The sequence below is a fragment of the Ailuropoda melanoleuca genome, chromosome 4 (assembly GCF_002007445.2).
Source record: "Ailuropoda melanoleuca isolate Jingjing chromosome 4, ASM200744v2, whole genome shotgun sequence".
Lineage (NCBI taxonomy): Eukaryota > Metazoa > Chordata > Mammalia > Carnivora > Ursidae > Ailuropoda > Ailuropoda melanoleuca.
In genome coordinates, this window is record NC_048221.1 from 68,056,695 (window position 1) to 68,077,122 (window position 20,428).

Genomic DNA, 20,428 nt, shown 5'->3' on the forward strand with positions numbered 1-20,428 from the left:
GCCTCTCGGGCCCCGTAGTTTTCCGGAGGCCAGCCGGAAGTTGTTAATGCCGGCCTCCGGTTCTTTCCATCCGCGGGTGTCGCTCGCACCCCGCCAGCGTTGCAGCCGTTGTGGACGGAAGCGGGTCTCGGCCGCTGGGGCGGGAGGCGCAGTCATGCCCCGCTATTACGAGGACAAGCCGGAGGGCGGCGCGTGCGCGGGCGTGAAGGAGGACCTGGGCGCATGTCTGCTGCAGTCGGACTGTGTGCTCCAGGTAGCGCGGTCGGGCGCCCGGGGTGATGAGACGCCGGAACCGGGAGGCAGGGCCCGGCCGACGTCTCCCGCCCAGCCTACGATGGCTGTCAGGAGACGTGACTCAGTTAGCCGTCCTGGGGGTAGAGCAGAGCGGCAGTTTAATGAACTTGGGCGAGTCAGCTGTCGGAGCTTCTGCTCCCTCCGGTGTTAAGTTGGTGATAAGAAACCGCCCCTTTGGGTTTTTGTAAAGATAATTTTGATTCAAGAAACATTTATTAAATTTTGCCTGCTACTCTCCTAGGTTCTGGAGATATAAAGGAGAATAAGGTCGGTTTCTTGCGTGCTAGAAAATGAGAATCTAAATTATCAGAGAATTACATAAACCTGGTACACTGTATTGACTAGTAGTTTCTCCTTTCTCCGTTCAGTTGTGGCTGGAATATATACTATATTTACTTTCTCTTGGTTTTAGTTTGTTTCTGGGTTGGAGTTATATACGTTCTTGGAAAAGTTGTAAACGAAGCAGCTCCATTTTTTCACTGTTTTGTTTCTTGGTTCCACTACACTCACCCCTCACTACAACCACGTCTTCTCAATCTGAGTGCAGAGTGGCAAGCAGTAAGGTCCAAAGTTGACTGGGAACCTGGGTTCTAGCTGAGCGCCCAACTGAAACGCAAGTGCCTTTTCCAATTACAAAGGCCTGACGAGAGGGCCGTCAGTTGTGTGCAATTGTTTTTTGCATTTGGAGATGTAATTTCAGAAGTTTGCTCTTATTTCAAAGGAAGGGCAACTAGCCCAAAATGGACATCCATCCTAAAGCTGTATCAGTGTTTCTTTTTTTTTTTTTTAACGATTTTTTTTTTTTTTTATTTGACAGAGACAGAGACAGCCAGCGAGAGAGGGAACACAAGCAGGGGGAGTGGGAGAGGAAGAAGCAGGCCCACAGCGGAGGAGCCTGATGTGGGGCTCGATCCCATAACGCCAGGATCACGCCCTGAGCCGAAGGCAAACGCTTAACCGCTATGCCACCCAGGCGCCCCTGTATCAGTGTTTCTACTGATTTCATGATTTACATTTGGTTCACTGATTGTAGCAGCCAGACTGGCTGCCGCGTTTGTCATAAAACTTGAGTTGTTACCAATTTAAAAGGTTCTCTAGTCCCTCTCTATTACACGGATGAGGAAACTGAGGTGCCATGTCTTTACGCCTCCCTGTGCAGGGCTGTTTCCAATCTGCTGCTTCACTGGTGCAAATATTCAGTCAGCTCTTAGTAACGCCTGGTAAGTGCAGGCATGATGCCAGGCATTGGTGATACCAACATGAATCGGTTACAGTCACTGTCCTACATGAGCTCAGTCTGATGGGAAGGACAGACATGTAAGGGGTAAATTCCTGCAGTATGGGCTGTGTAAGCATTTAGTAAATATTTGTTTAACAATTGGATTTAGGCACATAAAGCTGTGGGAGCCCAATGGAGAGCAACTTATTTTGCTTGGGAATTTGGAAACTTCTCACAGAGGAGGTGACATTTGACCTGAGTCTTAAAGGTTGAGTAGTAGGTTATCAAGTAAGAGTGGAGAATGTGGTGGTTGAGGGGAGAAACTGAAAGAACAGCATGGGCAAGTCAGGGAGATGTGACCAAGAGAAGCTAGTGCCCTATTGGGCCAGGGGGAGGATAGGGAATGTGACAGAAGGCTTGAGAAGAAGTTTGTCATGTGTGAAGGCCCTTGTGTGTTAGAGTGGGGGCCCTGGATTTACCCTGACATTCAGCATCAGGAAGGCCATGGAGATGAGCAATCAAGAGAATAAAGTACACGGTGAGACTGACCAAAGAAACTATACAAGTGGCGGAGGATACTGCGGGCAAGAAGGATACCAAGTTGCTTTTTTGTAATTTATTTAGCAAACATTTAAGTACCAAGCTCTAATTTGGGACACATAGATGACTGGAATACATTCCCTCCTGCATGGAAATTGGATCTCTGGGAAGCTAGAAAACTAGGCAAGATAATGACCAGGACACATGGCACCAACTTTGCTTTACCCAGTTGAGTGTGTGGGCTTTTTGATGTTGGTCACTTAGGAGAACATGATATTTATAAAAAGTACCTTAAATGGGAGTGTGTTTACAGTTTGTGTTAAATTCACCCTGACTTCAGGTGGAGTGTAAAAGGGCAATACTGAGGCAAAACATTTGAGTTTTGCAGATCCAGGGCAGCCTACCACCCCCCCTCCCAGGGATTCTGAAGACCAAGGGACATTCTGCTGAGGTCTGTGTGCGCCCTGTATGGCCACTTCTTTTATGTAAGATTTAGCTGCTTGTATAAAGAAGTTGATCTGATCTTTTGGCAGATGGATGCTGTAGTCTCTCCTTGCCAATCTTTAACCCACCAGAAGAGCTGCTCGACCTCACTCTAGAGAGGAATTCAAAATAGGTGCTGCAATGGGAGATAGTCAAGGAACTGTAGGGCCTCGGAGAAGCTCAGGGTCATGATGATAAGGATGTCAACCCCAGTGGGGCTGGAGAGGAGAAGCAAGGAACAAGCAGATTCAAAAGGCAGCTCTTGGATAGACTTCTTAGGATTTGATGACTCCTGGAAGAGCAAAAAGGTTGAAACTATGCCCAAGGAACCTCAATCACGGGTTATCTCATTTGTGCCTCCATTAACAAGCTCCCAGACCTTCTGACTTCATCAGAATTACCTGGAGATGGGGGTAGAGAGCTTAAAAGTATAGATTCCAGTACCCCCCCCAAACCCCCATAAAAGTATCCCATGTTGATTCTTGGGCACAGCCATGTTTGGAAATTGCTGATCTTGATCTCAGAAGGCAAATAAGCTTGGGAGTATATTGGTTGGGAAATAGGTTCAGGTACATATTAGAGAGACCCAAAATAACACTGCCTTAAACAAGATAGAAAATGCTGTCTTTTGCTTTTGTGTGTGCCTGTTAAGTAGGGCCTGGATAGCTCCTCTCCGCCTTCCGTAGACCCAGACGCTGTTGACCTTGTGGTTTTAGGTGCTGTGGTGGGAGACAGGATGTTATTTTCACACTCACGATCCAAGATTGCCTGTGATGTGATGGTGTGAAGTGAGGAAGGGGGGGCAGCCACTTGCCTTCAAGGACCAACCCCGAAGTTTTACATTTCAGTTCCTCACATATTCCATTGGCTGGAACTTAGTTATTTGACCCCATCTAGTTGCAAGGGTGGCTGGAAAATCTAGCCCAGCCATATGCCCCACTAGAAAGGAAGAGTAAAGGTTAAGGGACAGCTAGTCGTCTGCCATTGGGCATAGAGGTGAAGGAGGATGAATTAGCCCAGCTCCCTTAGATTTGGTGTGTGTAGCTGGACCTTCCCGCAGGCGGATGGCGGTATGGCTTGAACGCTTATGAAAAAGATGGCAACTTAGATACAGTTTGGGGAAGCATCAGTTTATAGTTCTCGTCTTTTGTATAGTTTTATTTACTCTTTATCTGCCCTCCCATCATTCCTGTGGGCAACATCCATATCCCATCAGCAGCATCTCATGACAGAGTTTTGGGGAGGAACATAGTGCAAGGAAGCTTGCTACTCTTTTCCGATTCACTTTTGAGATTCATTTTAATGGTAGGTGACCATTAAAATCAAGAACCTAAGCAGTCTAGAAAGTGGCAAGATTCCAGAAGACCAGGAATGCCACAGATGTGGTACCCTGTAGTGTCTCACAGTAAAAACTAGAAGTGTGACTGGCACTTGCAAAATAAAGGTTTGGAGGAGTGGTTGCAGTGGGGGGTTGACGTGTCAGAATCTGCTTGAAGGGAAATCCCTGATGATGAAAAGCAGGTGAAATTGGGGTTACATTTTTCATGCACCAGATGTTTCTATTTAAGTAGCAAGTATCCTAGGTTCCTTATTAATATCTGGTGTTCAGTAGCACACTAAAAATGTTCTGATTTTAGGGCACCTAATTCTGGCTGGTGAGCTTTTAAAATTAACACTTAACAGGGTCATTTTTATTCTCAGACAAAATTGCTTGACCCATTTTACACTGGAACTCACCTTGAGTGGGAAGGTTTCATCATTTTCATTTATACTGTCAAGCACTGCATAAGGCTGCGTATAAGCAGTGTATGTTTTATTTCTTTAATGGAAATAATAATGTTAAGGTTTTGATTCTTTTTCCTTCACAAATTGCATATCATAGTTTGATGTCATTAAATCCCAGGTAATTCAAAACACTTAAGTTCAGACTACTTTTTCCAGATGTTGTTTTATATAATGGCATTCCTGGGAACCAGACCCCTTTAGCACCTGTCCCTGTCCTCCCCCCCCCCCCCCCCCCCCCCGCCGCTCCTCTCTGCTTTGTGATGTGCCCACACTGCCGAGCAGCATTTGTACACATACACCTTTGCTCCCTGGTTTTAAAAGCCCTGTCTAGGCAGGAGTATCTAGGATTTATTTTTTAACCTCCCCATTAACTGATCTAGGACCAGTCTGAGGTTTTTTTTTTCTTTTATTGTTAAATGAGTTAGTCCTTGAGGGTTTAGTTAGTAGGCAACTTAGCAGGATAGGGCATCCAAAAAGAAATTTTGCTGCAAGTCAGTTTTAATCTTGCCTCTTTGATTTGTGAAGTATATTATTTGTAGATGCTTCCATGTTCCAACATATTTAAATGCTGTTGTGTTATATATACAGCAGTCTATTTGTTCAAAATATCTTAAGATCATGAAGAGGTAGTATTAAAATTTTTATTGTTTACCTTGAAAAAAATACTACTAAATTTTGTCTCTTACCTAGTTTTGCAGTTGTTACTTTGTCAAGTCTAATTTTTAACAGTTTTAGTTTAACAAGTCCTATTATTTAAGAATCAGAAATAAGCATTTCTCCTGTAAGTATTCTTGTAGCAGCATCCTACCTTGATGGCAGAAAGGGAACGGCTCAGTCCACTTTTCTTCTTCACCTCCTTTTGAACTTTCACTGCTTAAAGAGGAGTTCATTCCACATCAGGCCCAGGCAGATCTTCTCTCACAAATATATATAAATTCTGTTAACGTCTCCCTTTCCTCTTCCAGTTCCAGTTGTGCTTCTCAGACTAGAAAACTTGAGTATTGGGGGTGTTGGGGTTGGAAAATGCAGAAATGTGTTGGAGGTAAAATGGCTTGCATTAAAAGGATCTAACTGGAGGCTTTAAAGCCACTTGATAGGACCTTCCAGAACAAACCCCCCCATTTCCCACTACAGGCCTGATTTCTCGTATGCACGTGCATGTGTATACATATATGCATGCTCTCTCTCCTCCTCTGACACACACGCTACTTTGTTCCGTCTTGAGGAATTCTGGGGTATAAAAAAATGTAAGAACACTGAAAAAACCCCATTACTACTTTCACCTTTACTCTTTCTTACCTATAAGGAGCTAAAAATACCAGTTTCGAAATTTTTATATAAGCATTTTAAAGAAAAGTACCCCGTGGACACTAGCGTTTCAAGAACTCAAGGGCACCCTTTAAAGTGCTTCTAAATTACTTGATACATTTTTTTATTCTATTCTGTTCTCCCTAAACATCAACAATCAAAATGAATTACAAAATATTTTCTCATATAATTTACTCTTAAAAAAATTTTTTTTTTCAAAAAGCACTGCTTTCAAATGGATAGTGATTTTGTGCTTTGTGAGGAAATTTGCCAGCTATTTATACTGTTTTGTGTGTCCTAGGAAGGAAAATCCCCTCGACAGTGTCTGAAGGAAGGAAACTGCAAAGCTCTGAAATACTCATTTTTTGAATGTAAAAGATCAATGGTAAGAGGTTAAAGCTTTTGAAAAGCTTATGCTAAAAGTTAGCTATATGTAACTAAATGTGGAATGACCTAATAATTGCAGATAGGTTGCAGCGAGATCATTCAGAAAAAAGATTTAGATAATATTATTTACCTATTACTTATACTTTGACACTTTTGGAAAGAGCTGTCTAGGGAACTTATGAGCAGATTAATAGATTCTTACAGCCTCTGTCCAAGACTCATTCACTATTTGTCCTCCAAGATGCAAATTTGCCCTTACTTACTAACTTTAAAACCCTCCACCTAGCCCACCACCCTTAAAAGAGGCTGGACTGGGAGGTTTAAGTCAAAGAACATGCAGTCATCCTATGAGGAGGTACTTTAAAGATTTTTAATCCCCAGATAGCTATGTTATTTAATATTTAAAGATTTCAAATGCATTTGAATATTAACCCAAACAAAAATTAATTAAAAAGTTAAGTTTGCTAGAACACATATTGAGTGTAGTTCAGAGAAAAAAATAAATGTAATCTAGATTCTACTTGAGAAGAAAATTCTTACTGGGACCTTAAATGGAGCTTTTCTTTTTAATGCCTTATCTATCTATCTATCTATCTATCTATCTATCTATCTATCTTAGTAGCTCTGACGTTTGCCTTTTTGACTGTGCTGGAAACTGGTTTACTTCTGGCATGTGGTGAGACCCCTTACCAAAGCTGTGTTTAATTATGTTGTACAAAATTGATTTAATTGTACATTTATTTTCAGCTGGATGCCAGATCCAGATTCCGAGGAAGAAAAGGATATTGACGCTAGTATGCTGAAACGGAAATGAAAACAACAAATGGAAATGAGAAACAACAATTGTTTCTCTGGTCACTTACAACAGAGAAACCCAAATAGGAGACAGACTTTTTGCTACATCTGGTGGGATGTTTTTCCTTCCATGAACCCTGGAGAAAATGGATGAGTTCTTGCTTTTTTGAGTATGTATAAACTAAATGATTCTCTTGCTCTAAATTACTTTTGGAAGAAAAATTTAATTGAACAGCTATGAGCTGGGAGCATCATACTGTTTAGAGAATTATTAGAAAGCTCAAAAAGTGAAAAGATTGTTATTTTCCAACTTGACTCTTCAACCAAATGACACAATTTGTACATCCTTTGTGAATATTATGAAGGCCGCTGATTGATAGGACTGTGAAAACTGATAACGTAGTTGGGGGAGAAAATGTCTATTGGGAAAGTTTAGCATAAAGCTTTCTTTTACTCAACCTGTCCTATTTAGTTCTAAAATAAATTGTGTTTGATTCCTTGGAGAAGAAATGCTTCATTTGCACTGATTCACTGGAGTAACAACCTCAAAACTTGAATATTAACATCCTACAGTGGGCATAGCTGGATGCAAATCTCCGATTATGTTGCCAAGGGCTCTTGGCCTCCATCTTGTGACTGTTTTTGTTTCCAGCTTCATTTTTGGGCTGGTCCTCTCTCTACATAATGGGAAAGAGGCCAGGCAGTCAAAAGTACACATCCTTAAGATCTGTGATCCGAAAAGAGTAGAGCTAACCTCCTTTTCTAGGGTCCACTAATAAAATCCTACAAAAGGACTACTATCTTCCCTGGAACACCTGCCCTTGATTAGACCAGTCCCTATGGAAAAAAGGAGGAGGCCCCATGATGTTGGCCAGGCTTGGGTCTTATGCATTGTAATGGGTAACCCCCAACAGAATCACACTGGATGTGTGATAGGCCTTATCCCAAAAGAAAAGGATTCAGAGCAAACTGAAACAATAGATGTTCATAGACAAAGCAGGAGTGAAAACCAGGAAATGCTTAAAAAAGTTTAGAATCACAGTAATTTTATTCTGATCACTTAATATAGTCGAGAGTCAAATATGAATCCAAGTTTCACCTCTCTTTTCAGTACTGAACAATAATGAGGAAGCTATGCCTCTTCATACAGCCATGGTTCTTTGGAGTTCAAGCAGTCGAGGTGTTCTGTAGCTCAATTGCTTTTTTAAGGATTCCCCTAAAGTGAGAACTGCACACTGGTCCTTGTGGCAGAGTGTCACTGGGGTCTCTTGTGTGGTTGTGTGTGTACTACTTCTCACTGGGAAAGGGAAAATGATGTTGTTGTTGTTGTTGTTTTCCTCCAGTAACTCCCATATCCCTATTTAAGTGCTCCAACTTTTATTAAAAGAACTTTGATAAGAAACTCTAAAATTATTTTATAGAACCCTCAGTTTTTAGTAATAGCTTTATTGAGAGCTTCATTTGGAGTAATTCACATTCCATAAGATTCACACTGAAAGCATACAATTCAGTTTTGGTTCTTTTAGTACAGTCACAAGTTTGTGCAACCATCACCACTATCTAAATCCAGGACATTCTCAAGAGAAGCCCCATACCCACTGCAACCGTTAATACACTCTCTGTATTTGCACATTCTGGATGTGTCATAAAAATGGAATTGTATGGGGTCTTTTGTGACCGGCTTCTTTTATTTACTGTGTTTTCAAGGTTCATCCATATGTATCATCCATCCATTCCTTTTTATTGCTGAATACTAATTCCATAGTATAGATGAACCACATTTTATGTAACCATTCATCAGTTGAGGGACTTTGAATTGTTTGCACTTTTGGGCTGATCTGTCTTCCCTCTCTTGATGGTGTCTTTTGAAGCACAATTATTTTGATGAATTCTAATTTATCTCTTTTTCCTTTTGATGTATCTAAGAAAACCACTGCCTAATCCAAACTTACAGAAATTTATTCCTGTTTTCATCTAAAAACTTTATAGTTTTAACTTACATATAGGTCTGTGATCCACTTTGAAACTTCTGATACCTTTATTAGTAACTATATATTTTAATTTTTATTTGTGGTAAAATAAATACACATAATGTAAAGCATACAGTCTTAACCACTTTTAAGTATATAGTTCAGTCGTGTTAAGTACATTCACCTTGTTAACACAGCCAATCTCCAGAGCTCATTCATCTTGCAAAACTGAAACTATACACCCATTAAGCCACTCCCCATTACCCGGTACCCCCAGCCCCTGGCAACCACGGTTGTGCTGACGTTGAGCATCATTTCATGTGTTTGTTGGCCTTTTGTAAACGTTCTTTGGAGAAATGTCTATTCGAGTTCTTCACCCCTTTTAAAATAGGGCTGTCTGCTCTTCTGTTGTGGGGTTCTAGGAGTTCTGTATATTCTAGATATTAACCCCCTAGCGGAGACGATCTGCAGGTATTTTCTCTCATTTCTCTTCACTGTCTTGTGTTCACCATGTTGATACAGTTTTAAATTTTGATGTAGGCCAGTTTTTTACTTTTGTTGCCTGTCCTTTTGGTGTCCTATCCAACAAATCATTGCCCAATCCAATGAAGTTCTTCCCCTAAATTTTCTTCTAGGAATTGTACAGTTCTTACATGTAGATCTTTGATCAAGTTTGAGTTGATTTTGTATATGGTGTAAGGTAAGGGTCCAATTTCATTCTTTTACATGGAGATAATCCAGTTTTCCCAACACTGTTTGTTGAAAAGACTGCTCACTAAATGGTCTTGGAATCCTTGTCGAAAATCATGTGACGACATATGCTAGGGTTTACTTCTGGGCCCTTTCTTCTTTTCCATTGGTCTATATGTCTGTCTTGTGTCAGTGCCACACTGTTTTGATTACTGTAGCTTTGTAGTAAGTTTGGAAATCAGGAAGTGTGCAACCTCCAACTCTGTTATTTTTTTTATGTTTTGGCTGTTCTGGGTCCCATAAGACTCCAGATTTATTTTAGGATGGATTTCCCTATCTCCGCAAAAGACACCATTGGAATTTTGATAGTGAGTACACTGAATCTGTACATTACTTTGGATAGTACTGGCATCTTAACGATACAAAATCTTTCAGTCCATTCAAATGGACGTCCTTCCATTTATTGGTGTCTTCTTTCCACAACATTTTGTAGTTTTCAGTGTATAAGACTTTTGCCTCCTCGATTGGGTTAATTCCAAGTATCTTATTCTTTTTTATACTCTTGTAAATGGAGTTGTATTCTTAATTCTCTTTTCAGATTGTTTATTGAATGATGGGTTTTTAATTTTTTATTGTTAAATATAACAGACACATAGAAAAGTGCACAGGATGTATAATGTTAACAAATAACTATAAATTATCATGTAACTACCATCCCGATCAACAGGACATTGTGTGAACCCGTTGTGAGTCCTCAGAAACCCTCCTGCTCACCCCTGAGAGGAAACCACTGTCCTGGTGTTTGCCACACGCTGCTGCTCTTAAGTTTGCTCTCTCCTTTGAGCCTGTTAGATTTGGCTCCTTGTCATGATTGAGAATGATGGATTATATAGAGAGCAAAAGCAACATGGTCTAGTGGTGAAATAGGAAAAATTTCAATTAAACCCCCCCACCCAAAAAAAATTTATCTTTTCATTCAGTAAACATTTTCGAGTGACACGCATTACCTTTGCCTTTTTGTACACAAAATAACATACTGGACAAAGTAAAAAGTAACATGATGGGCAGGAGATATACAATAAAATAGTTACATTCACAATGGAATGAGGAAAAATCTTTTTTTTAGGGACCAACTCATTCTGTGAAGAGAAATCACCATAGAGGAGGGCAGGCCTGAGATGGGCCTTGAAGTAGCAATGAGAAGGCTGAGCGCTGGTGGTCCGGATCAGAGGGGACAGGATGTGGACCAGGGCTGTGAGCGTGGAGGCAGAATTACAGGATAGGTTGAAGGGGTAATGAAGAGATACAGATGTTAGTAGCTCATGGGATGTGGAGGGGAAGGGAGAAGAAGACCACTGGGTGGAAGGTAGGGTCATTCATCAGAGGATGGCTCAGCCAGCTTGGAGAGAAAGCATGACTTTTTGTCACTATGCTGTGAGATCCCAAAGTAGACAATCAAGTAGAATGACTAGGAGATGGCCAGATGTCCAGATGGATATGTAGAGTCTGGGGTGGACCTAGAAACTTGGGGGTCACTAGCAAATAAGTGGCAATTTATTCCATAGGAATTATTAAGACTTTTCAGGAAGAGCATTTGAAATGAGAGGAAAGTTATGGACAGAACCCTGGGGAGCACCATGATTTAGTGGTGGGTGGACAACAACAAGCAAATCAGGGAGATGAGGGATGGTGGGGGGCAGGACAACCAGGAGACAGAGTGAGGCCACAGGAGCCAATGAGGGGTGAGCGGCAAGGGGCAAGAAGTAGTGAAGTGCTGTCTTTCTAAATTCGTCTCAGATGTGGACATCAACTTCCTAGGTGTGGAATCATAAGCAAGTGTCCTATCCTCTCTAACCTGTCCCAGCTTTTTTTGTCATTAAATGATACAACAAAGAGTGAAAATACCACAGAGGTCTATATTTGAATTCAGACCTGCCTGGACTGGCCAAAAAGGCCCATGAGGAGCCTGGTGCAGGAGGGAATCATCACAAAGATAGCGCTGAGGCATGAAAAGGGCCAGAGGGGGAATGTGAAATGTGGATATTCTGATCCTATGCTCTCAGGAATCTGTCATAGCTTGGGGAGTGACAGCTGTAATAAAAATAAGACAAAGTTATTTCCCGTTTGCCGGATCTTAGCAATGGGGAGGGGGCTATCTACTCAGGGTGGTGTAGCCTAGTGCGGTCCCTCATTGAGCACACAGCACCACATCCATTTCACGGACAAGGGACAGGGTGCCCTGTGTCACCTTCAGTGGTGAAGCCACTTGATTTCAGAACAAGCACCAAAAAGAAAAAAATAAGCGTATTTGATTACATAAAAACTTTAAACTTCTCTCTACTCCGTACTATAAACAAAACCAAAGACAACTGATGAATCGGTTTTTAAAAACTGCACCATACGATAGAGGAGTTAATATACTATATATTAGAAACAGTACCTGTGAAAAAGACCAACACTCCTATAAAGTCACAAAAGTATGAATACCTGTAAAAGTATAAAAGATGTTCAATTTTCAGTAATCAAAGAAACGGAAATTGAGAATAAAGGGGAAAATGTACCTGCTAATAGGTGGTAGCTTAATTTTCTGGGAGCACTTTGGTAATACTAAAAATTCAAAAATGTTTAAAATTTTAAATTGTTTTTAAATTGTAAATGTCTGCTGCCAGGAATTCATCCGAGGGCAATCACTGGGCACATGGGCAGAGAAAAAGGTGCAAAGGTGCGAGATGCCGTCCTAGTTATAAGAAACAATCAAACCATTAATGGAGCTACATTTTAGCACATCACACAAGAGATGACCAGGCAAGCCACAGAGAAGACACGATCCGTGTTTATGGACCTGGGAAGGGAACGACAGCTAACACTTTTGAACATTTAATGCCAAGGCACCTCACAGCCGCCTTACAAAGAATGTACCATTATTGTGTCCATGTTTCGCACACGAGAGAACGGAGGCTCAGAGAGGGCGCGCAACATGTTCAGAGTCACCAGCCAGTGAGTGGCAGAACAGGATTGGGAGCTGGGTCTGTCTGAAGCTGAAGTCCATGCTCTTAATCCCACCCCCGACAGCCCCTCTGCTTCCACTGAAGAGAAAACAAGGTTATAAAACAGAAGTCTGTCACGGTCTCATGCTTACAAAGACCCGAGTGCTCGCTGCAATGCGCATTAATGATGGCCCGGTCAGATGCGGCCCTAAAACGAGTCCTCCTCCTAACTGTAACGGAATGAATCAGGCAACACCCAATTCGATGTTCTTGTCAGTTATTTATTATTTGTCATTCTAAAGACTAGCACATTTACAGCATACATGGCTTTGAATGAGCTAAGAATATATAAAACAGTAACTATATGTTTATATATATTAATACTGCCCACCCAAAACAAATAAATAAAAGTACTTTAATGCACTAAGGTTGGCAAATACAACTGCAGAGGGACAAAACTGTATCATACAAGATTTGTACATTTTTAAGGAAACCAAAGGCAACTGTGCTGCAGGTGCTTAGAATCCACGTGACATCCCACGTTTTTGGTAGGTCTCAACGTTTCTTTTTTAAATGAGGGGCCTTCTCAGGAACACTGGACGGAATCGGTCTTATGGTAACCTGTAAAACGGCTTTCCTGTGCAGCTGAAGACTCAGAGCTCCCGGCCCCCCGAGAAGCCTGGGCCGCCATGACGGGCTACGTGCCCTGGCTCCGCGAGCGAGCGTGGGGAGCGCGTGACTTGCGTGGGGAGGGCGGGGCGCCGCCGCGGGGATGCACCCCGCTCTCCTCTCCTGCGGCGGCCCGGAGTAGTGCTCACATGGAATACCGAAACCGCAACAGTTTCTACGCCATTAGCCAAGTCTTAGAGTTTTACGGTGATCCTTAACATGAAGCCAAAGTTGGAAAAATAATTCACATAAAGGTGCCACATGCAAAATTGCTAATAGATGACTCAACGTTTGCTATACTCCCTTTTGATAAATGCGGGTACTTAATGCTTGCTCTTCAGACAAAAAAAAAAAAAATTCTGGAAACGATATGGGTAACATTTAATTTAAAAAAGACAAGGGAATTCTTTAAAGGTAGTGATGTTAAAACGAGAAAAGATGGAAATACGTAGATATTAGAGAAATTACAACTTAAATGAAATGGGGGAGGGGTGAGAGGCCAAATCAGCCATCCTGGAACCGGGACCGACACAGCAGGAGAATGTGACGCCAGCTGCCGCTCCCTCTGCAGCAGGTTTGGGGGACAGGAGTGTCTCTGCCTGCACCCTCCACCGTGAGCCAGCTGTGGGACAGGCGTGAGCTGCCGCCACCGCTCCCTGGCACGTCCTCCGCATCCGCTCACACCCGACCAACAGGCACCAAGAGAAGCAGGCTCTGCCTAGGAAGGGTATAAAAGGTCTTCCAGCAGTTCCACCCTCACCTGCGCACCTACCGCTCTGGGTTCCTGCCAGTGGGTGGCCTTGCCTGTGCCTCAGCAGCCCAAGTACGTTACACGTTTCCAAGCAGCATGTCTAAAGGAGCCCACGAATAATACCTCAAAGTTTAGACCTAGGAATTTCTTACGGGTTCACAAATCATTAGGATAAGCATCATGGATATGTGCCACATAGATTACTTTTACAGCCTTTTAAATAACATGTAAACACAATAATCATGATAAACAGAACTGACAAACCTATAAACTAAGAAAAAAAATCTCTGCTATGTGCAGATAAGACTCATCACCATCTTATAATAGATGACCAGACATAATTTTCTATGAAATTCCTAAGTTTTATGGCCCATTAATCCCTTTCAAAATCTCACTGTAGGAGATAAAGTCAACTGTCTCAATAGTCATCTTACGTAACAATGCGAAGAGGACAGTAACAAGTGCTGCAAACCTAAGAGACACTTTATCAGACAATCGAACGTGATTGCACCGTCTTCTAGAAGACGATAAATTGGGAAACCCACAAAAGGACATCTGTTCTGAAAATATTTAGGCTTCCAGCACCTACACACATAAATCCCCCACTGTTGTCTGAGAGGCAGCAGACACCTCACGTGCGGGGTCCTGGAGTGACAGAACTCAACACCAGGGGAGGAAGGGAGGAGGGGAGGCGTGTCTCGGAGGCAGGACCAGCCACGGAGCTGAAGGGCACAGGACAGCTGGCTTCACATTCTCCAGCGCACACCCTGCTCTACGACGCATCGGGGCAGAGCCCCCCCCCACCCCCTGCCGTGGGCCGCTGTGCAGGTACCACATTCCAGTGAAGTCTTATCTCAGGCTGATTTAGCAACCTTTACTTCACCTTCTGATTTCACCTGTGCTGTCACAGACGGGACAATTCATCGGAACTACTTGCTCTCACTGCAGGAGCTAGAGCTAGCTTCTTTCCCCAAAACTTGAGTTAACATTTAACATCTACTGGTCTGCCCAGGAGCCAATAATTTAATATATTATTTACTGTTTTACATTCAGAGTTTTTAAAAGTAGACTGTAATTCAACGCTCAATTTTGAGTTACTCAGTAGAAAAATACGTTAGGTGTGAAGCTGCCTAAGTGGGCATTTAAAAAAGTCTTTTAGCATTTCAGACGTATCTAGCTTGATTCATACAGGTAACTATCGATGATATCTGTGTGGTTATGGCTGAGGCTATTTAAATGGGCAATCACTACAATCCACACTATTGAGCCAAACATTACCTCCTACTGATTCCAGTGGAAAACATGCTCCATAGACGTTTTAGTGAAAAATTTTTTTTTAAAAACACAAAAATAAAAACCAATCCTTCAGGTCTTCTTGAAGAATTCATATATGACACTAGAGGGTACCCACATTTAGTATGTAACAGCTAATTAGAGGAACCATGTGTTCATGTTTCAACTTTTCCGTAAGTCCCTTCGGGAGGCCTGTAATGCTTGGGGAAAGCCTTCAGCTGCAGGGAATTAAATGCATATTTGCGACTTCCAACATTCTTCATTGTATTTTCTCTTCGACAACCCTCACTGGGGAAAAAAACAAGCACAAGAAATGACAGCAGTAAAAAAGGAAAAAAGAAAAGACTTAAACTAAGATGAAATGAATTGATTATTTTCATAGCATTAAAAAAAATGTTGATTAATTCAAATGGGTGCCGGACTCATTTACAGCAATATGCACGCAAGATGGCAGCCTTCTGAACGAGGAAGGCAACTACGAAGCACAGACATGGACACATGCTGGATGGGACTGCAAGTCTGGCATTTCCAGAGGCAGCGCTGTATCTAAGTAGAAGCAAACTTCTGTTTTTCAGTGAATGGTTTTCATGTATGTCATGTCAAGTAATTTGAGGATTCTATCATAACTAGCGGTTCAAAGGTTCTGTCACATCGCAAATTAAATGGAACGAGAAATGGAGCTATTCTTACCAAAGCTTTTCAAGAGCTGCATTTTTCTATGTTAGCGATGGCTAGTAATCACCTCAAATTCAAAATGCTCATTTTCCTTGCAGAATTCAGTATGTAGCAAAGCCTTCTGGCTGAGAAGGCTGCTCTAACAGGCCATCCGCACTGAGGAGACAGCGGTCCTGGGCGCAGAGCAATCAGTGAGCCCATGCAATGGTGGCACGCTGGGTCTGCACAGCTGTTGCGGCTAGAAGTGTCAAGAAGGAGTGATCCCACTGAGATCTCCCCGTGGCAGCCTTCTCCAGGTGGGCTGTCCTCACTGTGGTCACCTCTCACAGGCGTGCCACTAAGCCAGTGAGAGCCCACAGGTGCCCTTCTCTAGAGAACCCGCTCCCAGTCTCATCCCCAGCTGTACTGGATGAGGGTTGTCATGGCAACCCAGTAGGCACAGCAAATGCTGAACAGGAGGATAAGCCATCAGGCAGGCCTCACATTCCCAAGTGAGAGCATCAGGGGAGTTCTCTGGGAAATGTTCTGCTGTAGACATCAAATTAACAGGCATAAGCGGTTCTAAATATAAATGACTTCCTATAAGCACAGAACTTTACATTTTTATATTATTCTTAGACTAGCAATTAAATCGACTAGTTATCAAATTCAGTACAAAAATCCCCATTATGAGATGTAAAATTTGGAGTTACCAAGAAACAGTGATTTAAAAAAAATATTTCAAATCGTATGAAGACCATTATGTCATGCATTTTAAAAAAATATCAGTGGCAATTGCTCAGGCCTTTTAAAGTGAAAATGACAGTCTCATTATCAAGAACATGTAAAATATTTTTGGTAAGAGTAATTTTATTCAAAAGATAAGCTCAGGTATTTTAGAAAAGTATCCACCTGCTTGTTATTAAGTAATTTAGTAACTCAGCTATGCTTTCTTGTCACCAGAGCCTCAAGCCGTCAGCGAGACGTGTCATTGGAGCTGAACGCCTGGGACATACAAGCAGGGAGCCCCTAGATTAAAGAATGATCATGTTTGTCTAACATCCAATAATCAGAAAAAAACATAATTCCATTTAAAGCAGAAGCTATAGGTTCCTATGCACAGTCTTATTTAATCTTTGGAAGTTCTCACATTATCAAACTATTTCAGATATGGCTTCTCTATTTATATAGAAACAGACACACTTTTCAAGGACCACCTATCACTAGTAAATGCCAAACTGCTTGGAGAAGCAAAGAAGAATAATTTGTCAACTTCGACATTACCTTTTATTTACATATGTTAAACTAATTACTGGTTTAACTGACCAAATATGAATCACAAGAAATTGTAATGAAGATTACCCTTTCAATGAAATTTAATTTTTAAAACAAGTCGTATTTACTTTCCCTCAAATGTTCTGAATTTACAAAATCTGACTGCTGAGGCTGACAGCACGCCGATGCTGTCGTGACTTGCTTGCACAAGCTTGGGTGCTAGTGCGTGAGACTGAAGTCTGCAGAGGGGAGAGAGTGTGCACTGCTAACTGGCATTTCCTGTCGCAGGGGCCAGCCTTCTGTCCCTAAAGTAGGACACCTTCATGGATCACATCGGCTGCATAGTTCCCAGGTGTCTAACAGCACACACTGAAAAGGTCTTGGATAGATTTTAGAAAGAGGGATTTAACTGTTTCAAAGCTCCACCATTATTTTTTATCCTATAGGTAAGTTATTTCAAGGACATCCATTTTTTGAATGAGAAATTAGAATGGAAACCCAGCTGATGACTAATTTTGGGGATTCCTCTGGTTCTCCCTTTCCGGTGTGGATCTTCCACTTTGGAACCCATCTGGATGCACCGGGGTCTCAGTGACTCTGAGTAGCTAGTGTTGGTGGCCACCGACAACGTCCCGCTCGGTGCTAGTGTCATCTCAGAAGCAGCCTGAAAACCACCACCAAATACCCGACTCCCCTCTTGTGAACCAGCTTCCCATGTGTGTTTCACCCAGCCTATTTCTCACTAGGACAGAAAAGATTTTCAGATGTATATTTAGTCCGATTTCCTAGGAAAAAGCCTTAGTGATGCTAAAGTTCAGCACAAAGGGCGAGCGCAATGAGTCTCTTTCCTCAGAAGCTCTGAAAAAAGACTGGCGACAACAATTCAGAGGCTAAGCTGATCTCCTGATGTTCTTTCTTGTGCTAACCCTCATGACTGGAGACAGCTAGAGTGCACGGCCTTTTGGCTCAGCCCCTGAAGAGAAAAGCAAAGAACCTTATCTTCTCTCCTTTCCAACTTATTTCTCTGTCAACCTGGCAGCCAAATCAACACAGGGCAGGAAGGCCTGTCTGGCACCATGACAGCAAGGAGCAGGCTCGGAGGGGCCTCCCTTTGCCGGGTGGGGAGGTCCTGGGAGGAGTTTCTGGGGGTGGCACAGCAACACCCATGGGCCTGGGAGTGGAAGGGGCGCCATCTGTAGTCAGAGGGGCCTCCCTCATGGGTGCATAGTCTCTGCCAGGCCTGGAGGTGGTGGACACAGGCACGTGTCACCTCCATGGGGCATCAGGAGCACTTGAACCAGAGCAGGGACTGGGAAGCTGTGGAATGGGAGCTGAAAGCGCCAGCGGACTCCACTTTCTCTCTTTCCAATGAAGTATATAAACCAATCTTGGAGTGCTGACGCATGCACCTCAATTTGAAGGAGGCAGGAGGTGAACATACCTCTCAAAGAATCACGGATCAGACAGTGACTAGTGTTGTGTTACTACAACTGAACACCACCTGTCACTTGGCAGCCAGTGAGACTCCCTACTGAGGAGTGTTAGGAACTGTGTCTCAGAATGGCCACCTCAGTTGTTCTAGAAAAGAGAGAGTGGCCACATGGCACTCCTGAGAAGACTGGCTTCCCCTACAGGCAGGAACCCTGCCCTAAGGCTCCTGCAGGTGCTCAGCCATTCTAGGAATGAAGGGCCTCCCAGGGGTGTGAGGATGGCAGCCTTAGAATTTCAAGCCTGAGTCTGGCATTTGTCATTTGTTTCTAACCACTTCTACCATTCCTAGACCGTGGACTCAGAACTGATGCCAAACCAGAGAAGTCCCAGAGTAAGTTCTGGACATCGTGGGGGTGGCAAGTGAGGGGGCAGATTCTGTGGAGGACTGGGTTTGTGTGTATACATGAGTGTAAAGTTTCTGGAAAAGACAGCTTCTCTAAATTCACTCCAGTTTTTCTAGACTAGTAAAAAGAAATCCACTTTCATAAAATCCAGTGTATGGGGAACCAGCTGGTGGTCAAAAACAGAAGTATGGCATAGTTTGCCGTGGAAAACAGAGAAGTCACTGAGTATTTCTTATACAGAATCCATGGAATTTCCCCCTAATTTATTCCGTTACCTTTACAGACATTCAATTACTCTTCTGCCAAATGTGAAAGTTAAGGTTATGAACCACCTCGTTTTCTGGGCATTTCCATGTTACATGAAAAGCGCTAATAGCACAAACCCAAGCAACTCCTTCTCTCTCACAGTTCCATCTGCCACAAGTGCCCAAAGGTTAGGCTTCCATTTTTGGATTTTTTTTTTTGACTTTCGGAATTATCATTATTAATCACATATGAGTTTTTAAAATGAAAAATACTGCTTCATGAAAAATTAATGTATTTAACAGCCTTTTGTTCCTATATGTACTAATTCCTGTAACCAGTTTAGTGATCCTTAAAGATTTCAAAGAGTAAATTGAAAGTCACATGCAGTATGTTACTTTAATGTGCCTGACTTGGTACAATGGGCAACTGCGGTCACAGCTTTGTGTTGTCTCAAACTGGAAATCATAAACACGAGCGAGGAATGGTACGGTTCTGCAAAGTGTTTGCTACTGTGAGTTCAGGGGCTACGCTTTGAAATGAAAGCAGAAGAAGGTACATGTCCTATTCAATAGGTTGACCTACATGAGCCGGTTATAAAGCATCCATCTATCCTTTTCGTTTCTCTTCAAAAGGAAAGGAAAGGTTAGTGGTACATTAAAGAATAGTATCAAATATACAAATTCTCTTCAGACAGAATCCCCTTCTCTCAGAAACAGGGCACAGGAGATATACAGGTAATAAACAGCTTTACATCAGAAGATGAGAGATTTGGTACAAGTAACTCCAGGCCAGCTAAACAATGCAGTGACAGGGCACTGTAAGAACGTGTTACAAGCACTGAAAACTCGATGGAATTTAAACGCACGAGTCCTCTCGGTGAAATAATTTGGCAGGTATTTACAGTTCAGAACAATGAAACGTCAAACTGTAAGGCATGAAATATTTCTTGGCAGACCATGCTCTGACACATTCCTTCTGTCCAGTTAGGTACACAGGTGGCTGGACATAATCTGGCACTTTTGTTTTTCTTGTGACTTAGTACTGACTTTTCGCAATGATACTCATTTACAACGCAATTTGGTCACCAGGTATGCTATGCTCAGGAAGAGCCACACAATCAGTAAATTGGGGCTCAGGGCTAACAAAGGGATGGAACAGAGGAGGCTGGGGTCTAGTCTTAAGTCTCGGATGGGCACCAGGCCGCTCAAGTTCTTCTGGGTGACTACCTCCCGTGTTCCAATGCTGTG

At 42.5% G+C, this 20,428-nt stretch overlaps 2 protein-coding genes across 14 annotated transcripts in view; one reads left to right on the forward strand and one right to left on the reverse strand.

Moving 5' to 3' along the window:
- The first annotated feature begins 9 nt into the window (after window positions 1-9).
- LOC100481922 (cytochrome c oxidase assembly factor 5) lies at window positions 10-7,321 on the forward strand. The gene is made up of 3 exons (XM_002919966.4): window positions 10-253; window positions 5,931-6,014; window positions 6,764-7,321. Exons 1-3 carry the CDS (start codon window positions 47-49, stop codon window positions 6,803-6,805), a joined length of 333 nt encoding a protein of 110 aa, XP_002920012.3. The 5' UTR covers window positions 10-46; the 3' UTR covers window positions 6,806-7,321.
- A 5,397-nt stretch (window positions 7,322-12,718) lies between these two features.
- The window catches only part of INPP4A (inositol polyphosphate-4-phosphatase type I A), a 131,678-nt gene continuing 123,968 nt past the window's right edge, over window positions 12,719-20,428 (reverse strand). For 8 of the 13 annotated variants that reach the window (XM_034659016.1, XM_034659017.1, XM_019800433.2 and 5 more), the window contains one exon: window positions 15,317-20,423. In XM_034659016.1, the coding sequence (XP_034514907.1) occupies window positions 20,243-20,423 (181 nt within the window). In that variant the 3' untranslated portion in view covers window positions 15,317-20,242. Of the gene's footprint in view, window positions 20,424-20,428 lie in introns of all 13 variants that reach the window. The other 5 variants (XM_034659021.1, XM_034659024.1, XM_034659023.1 and 2 more) reach the window with 1 other exon arrangement.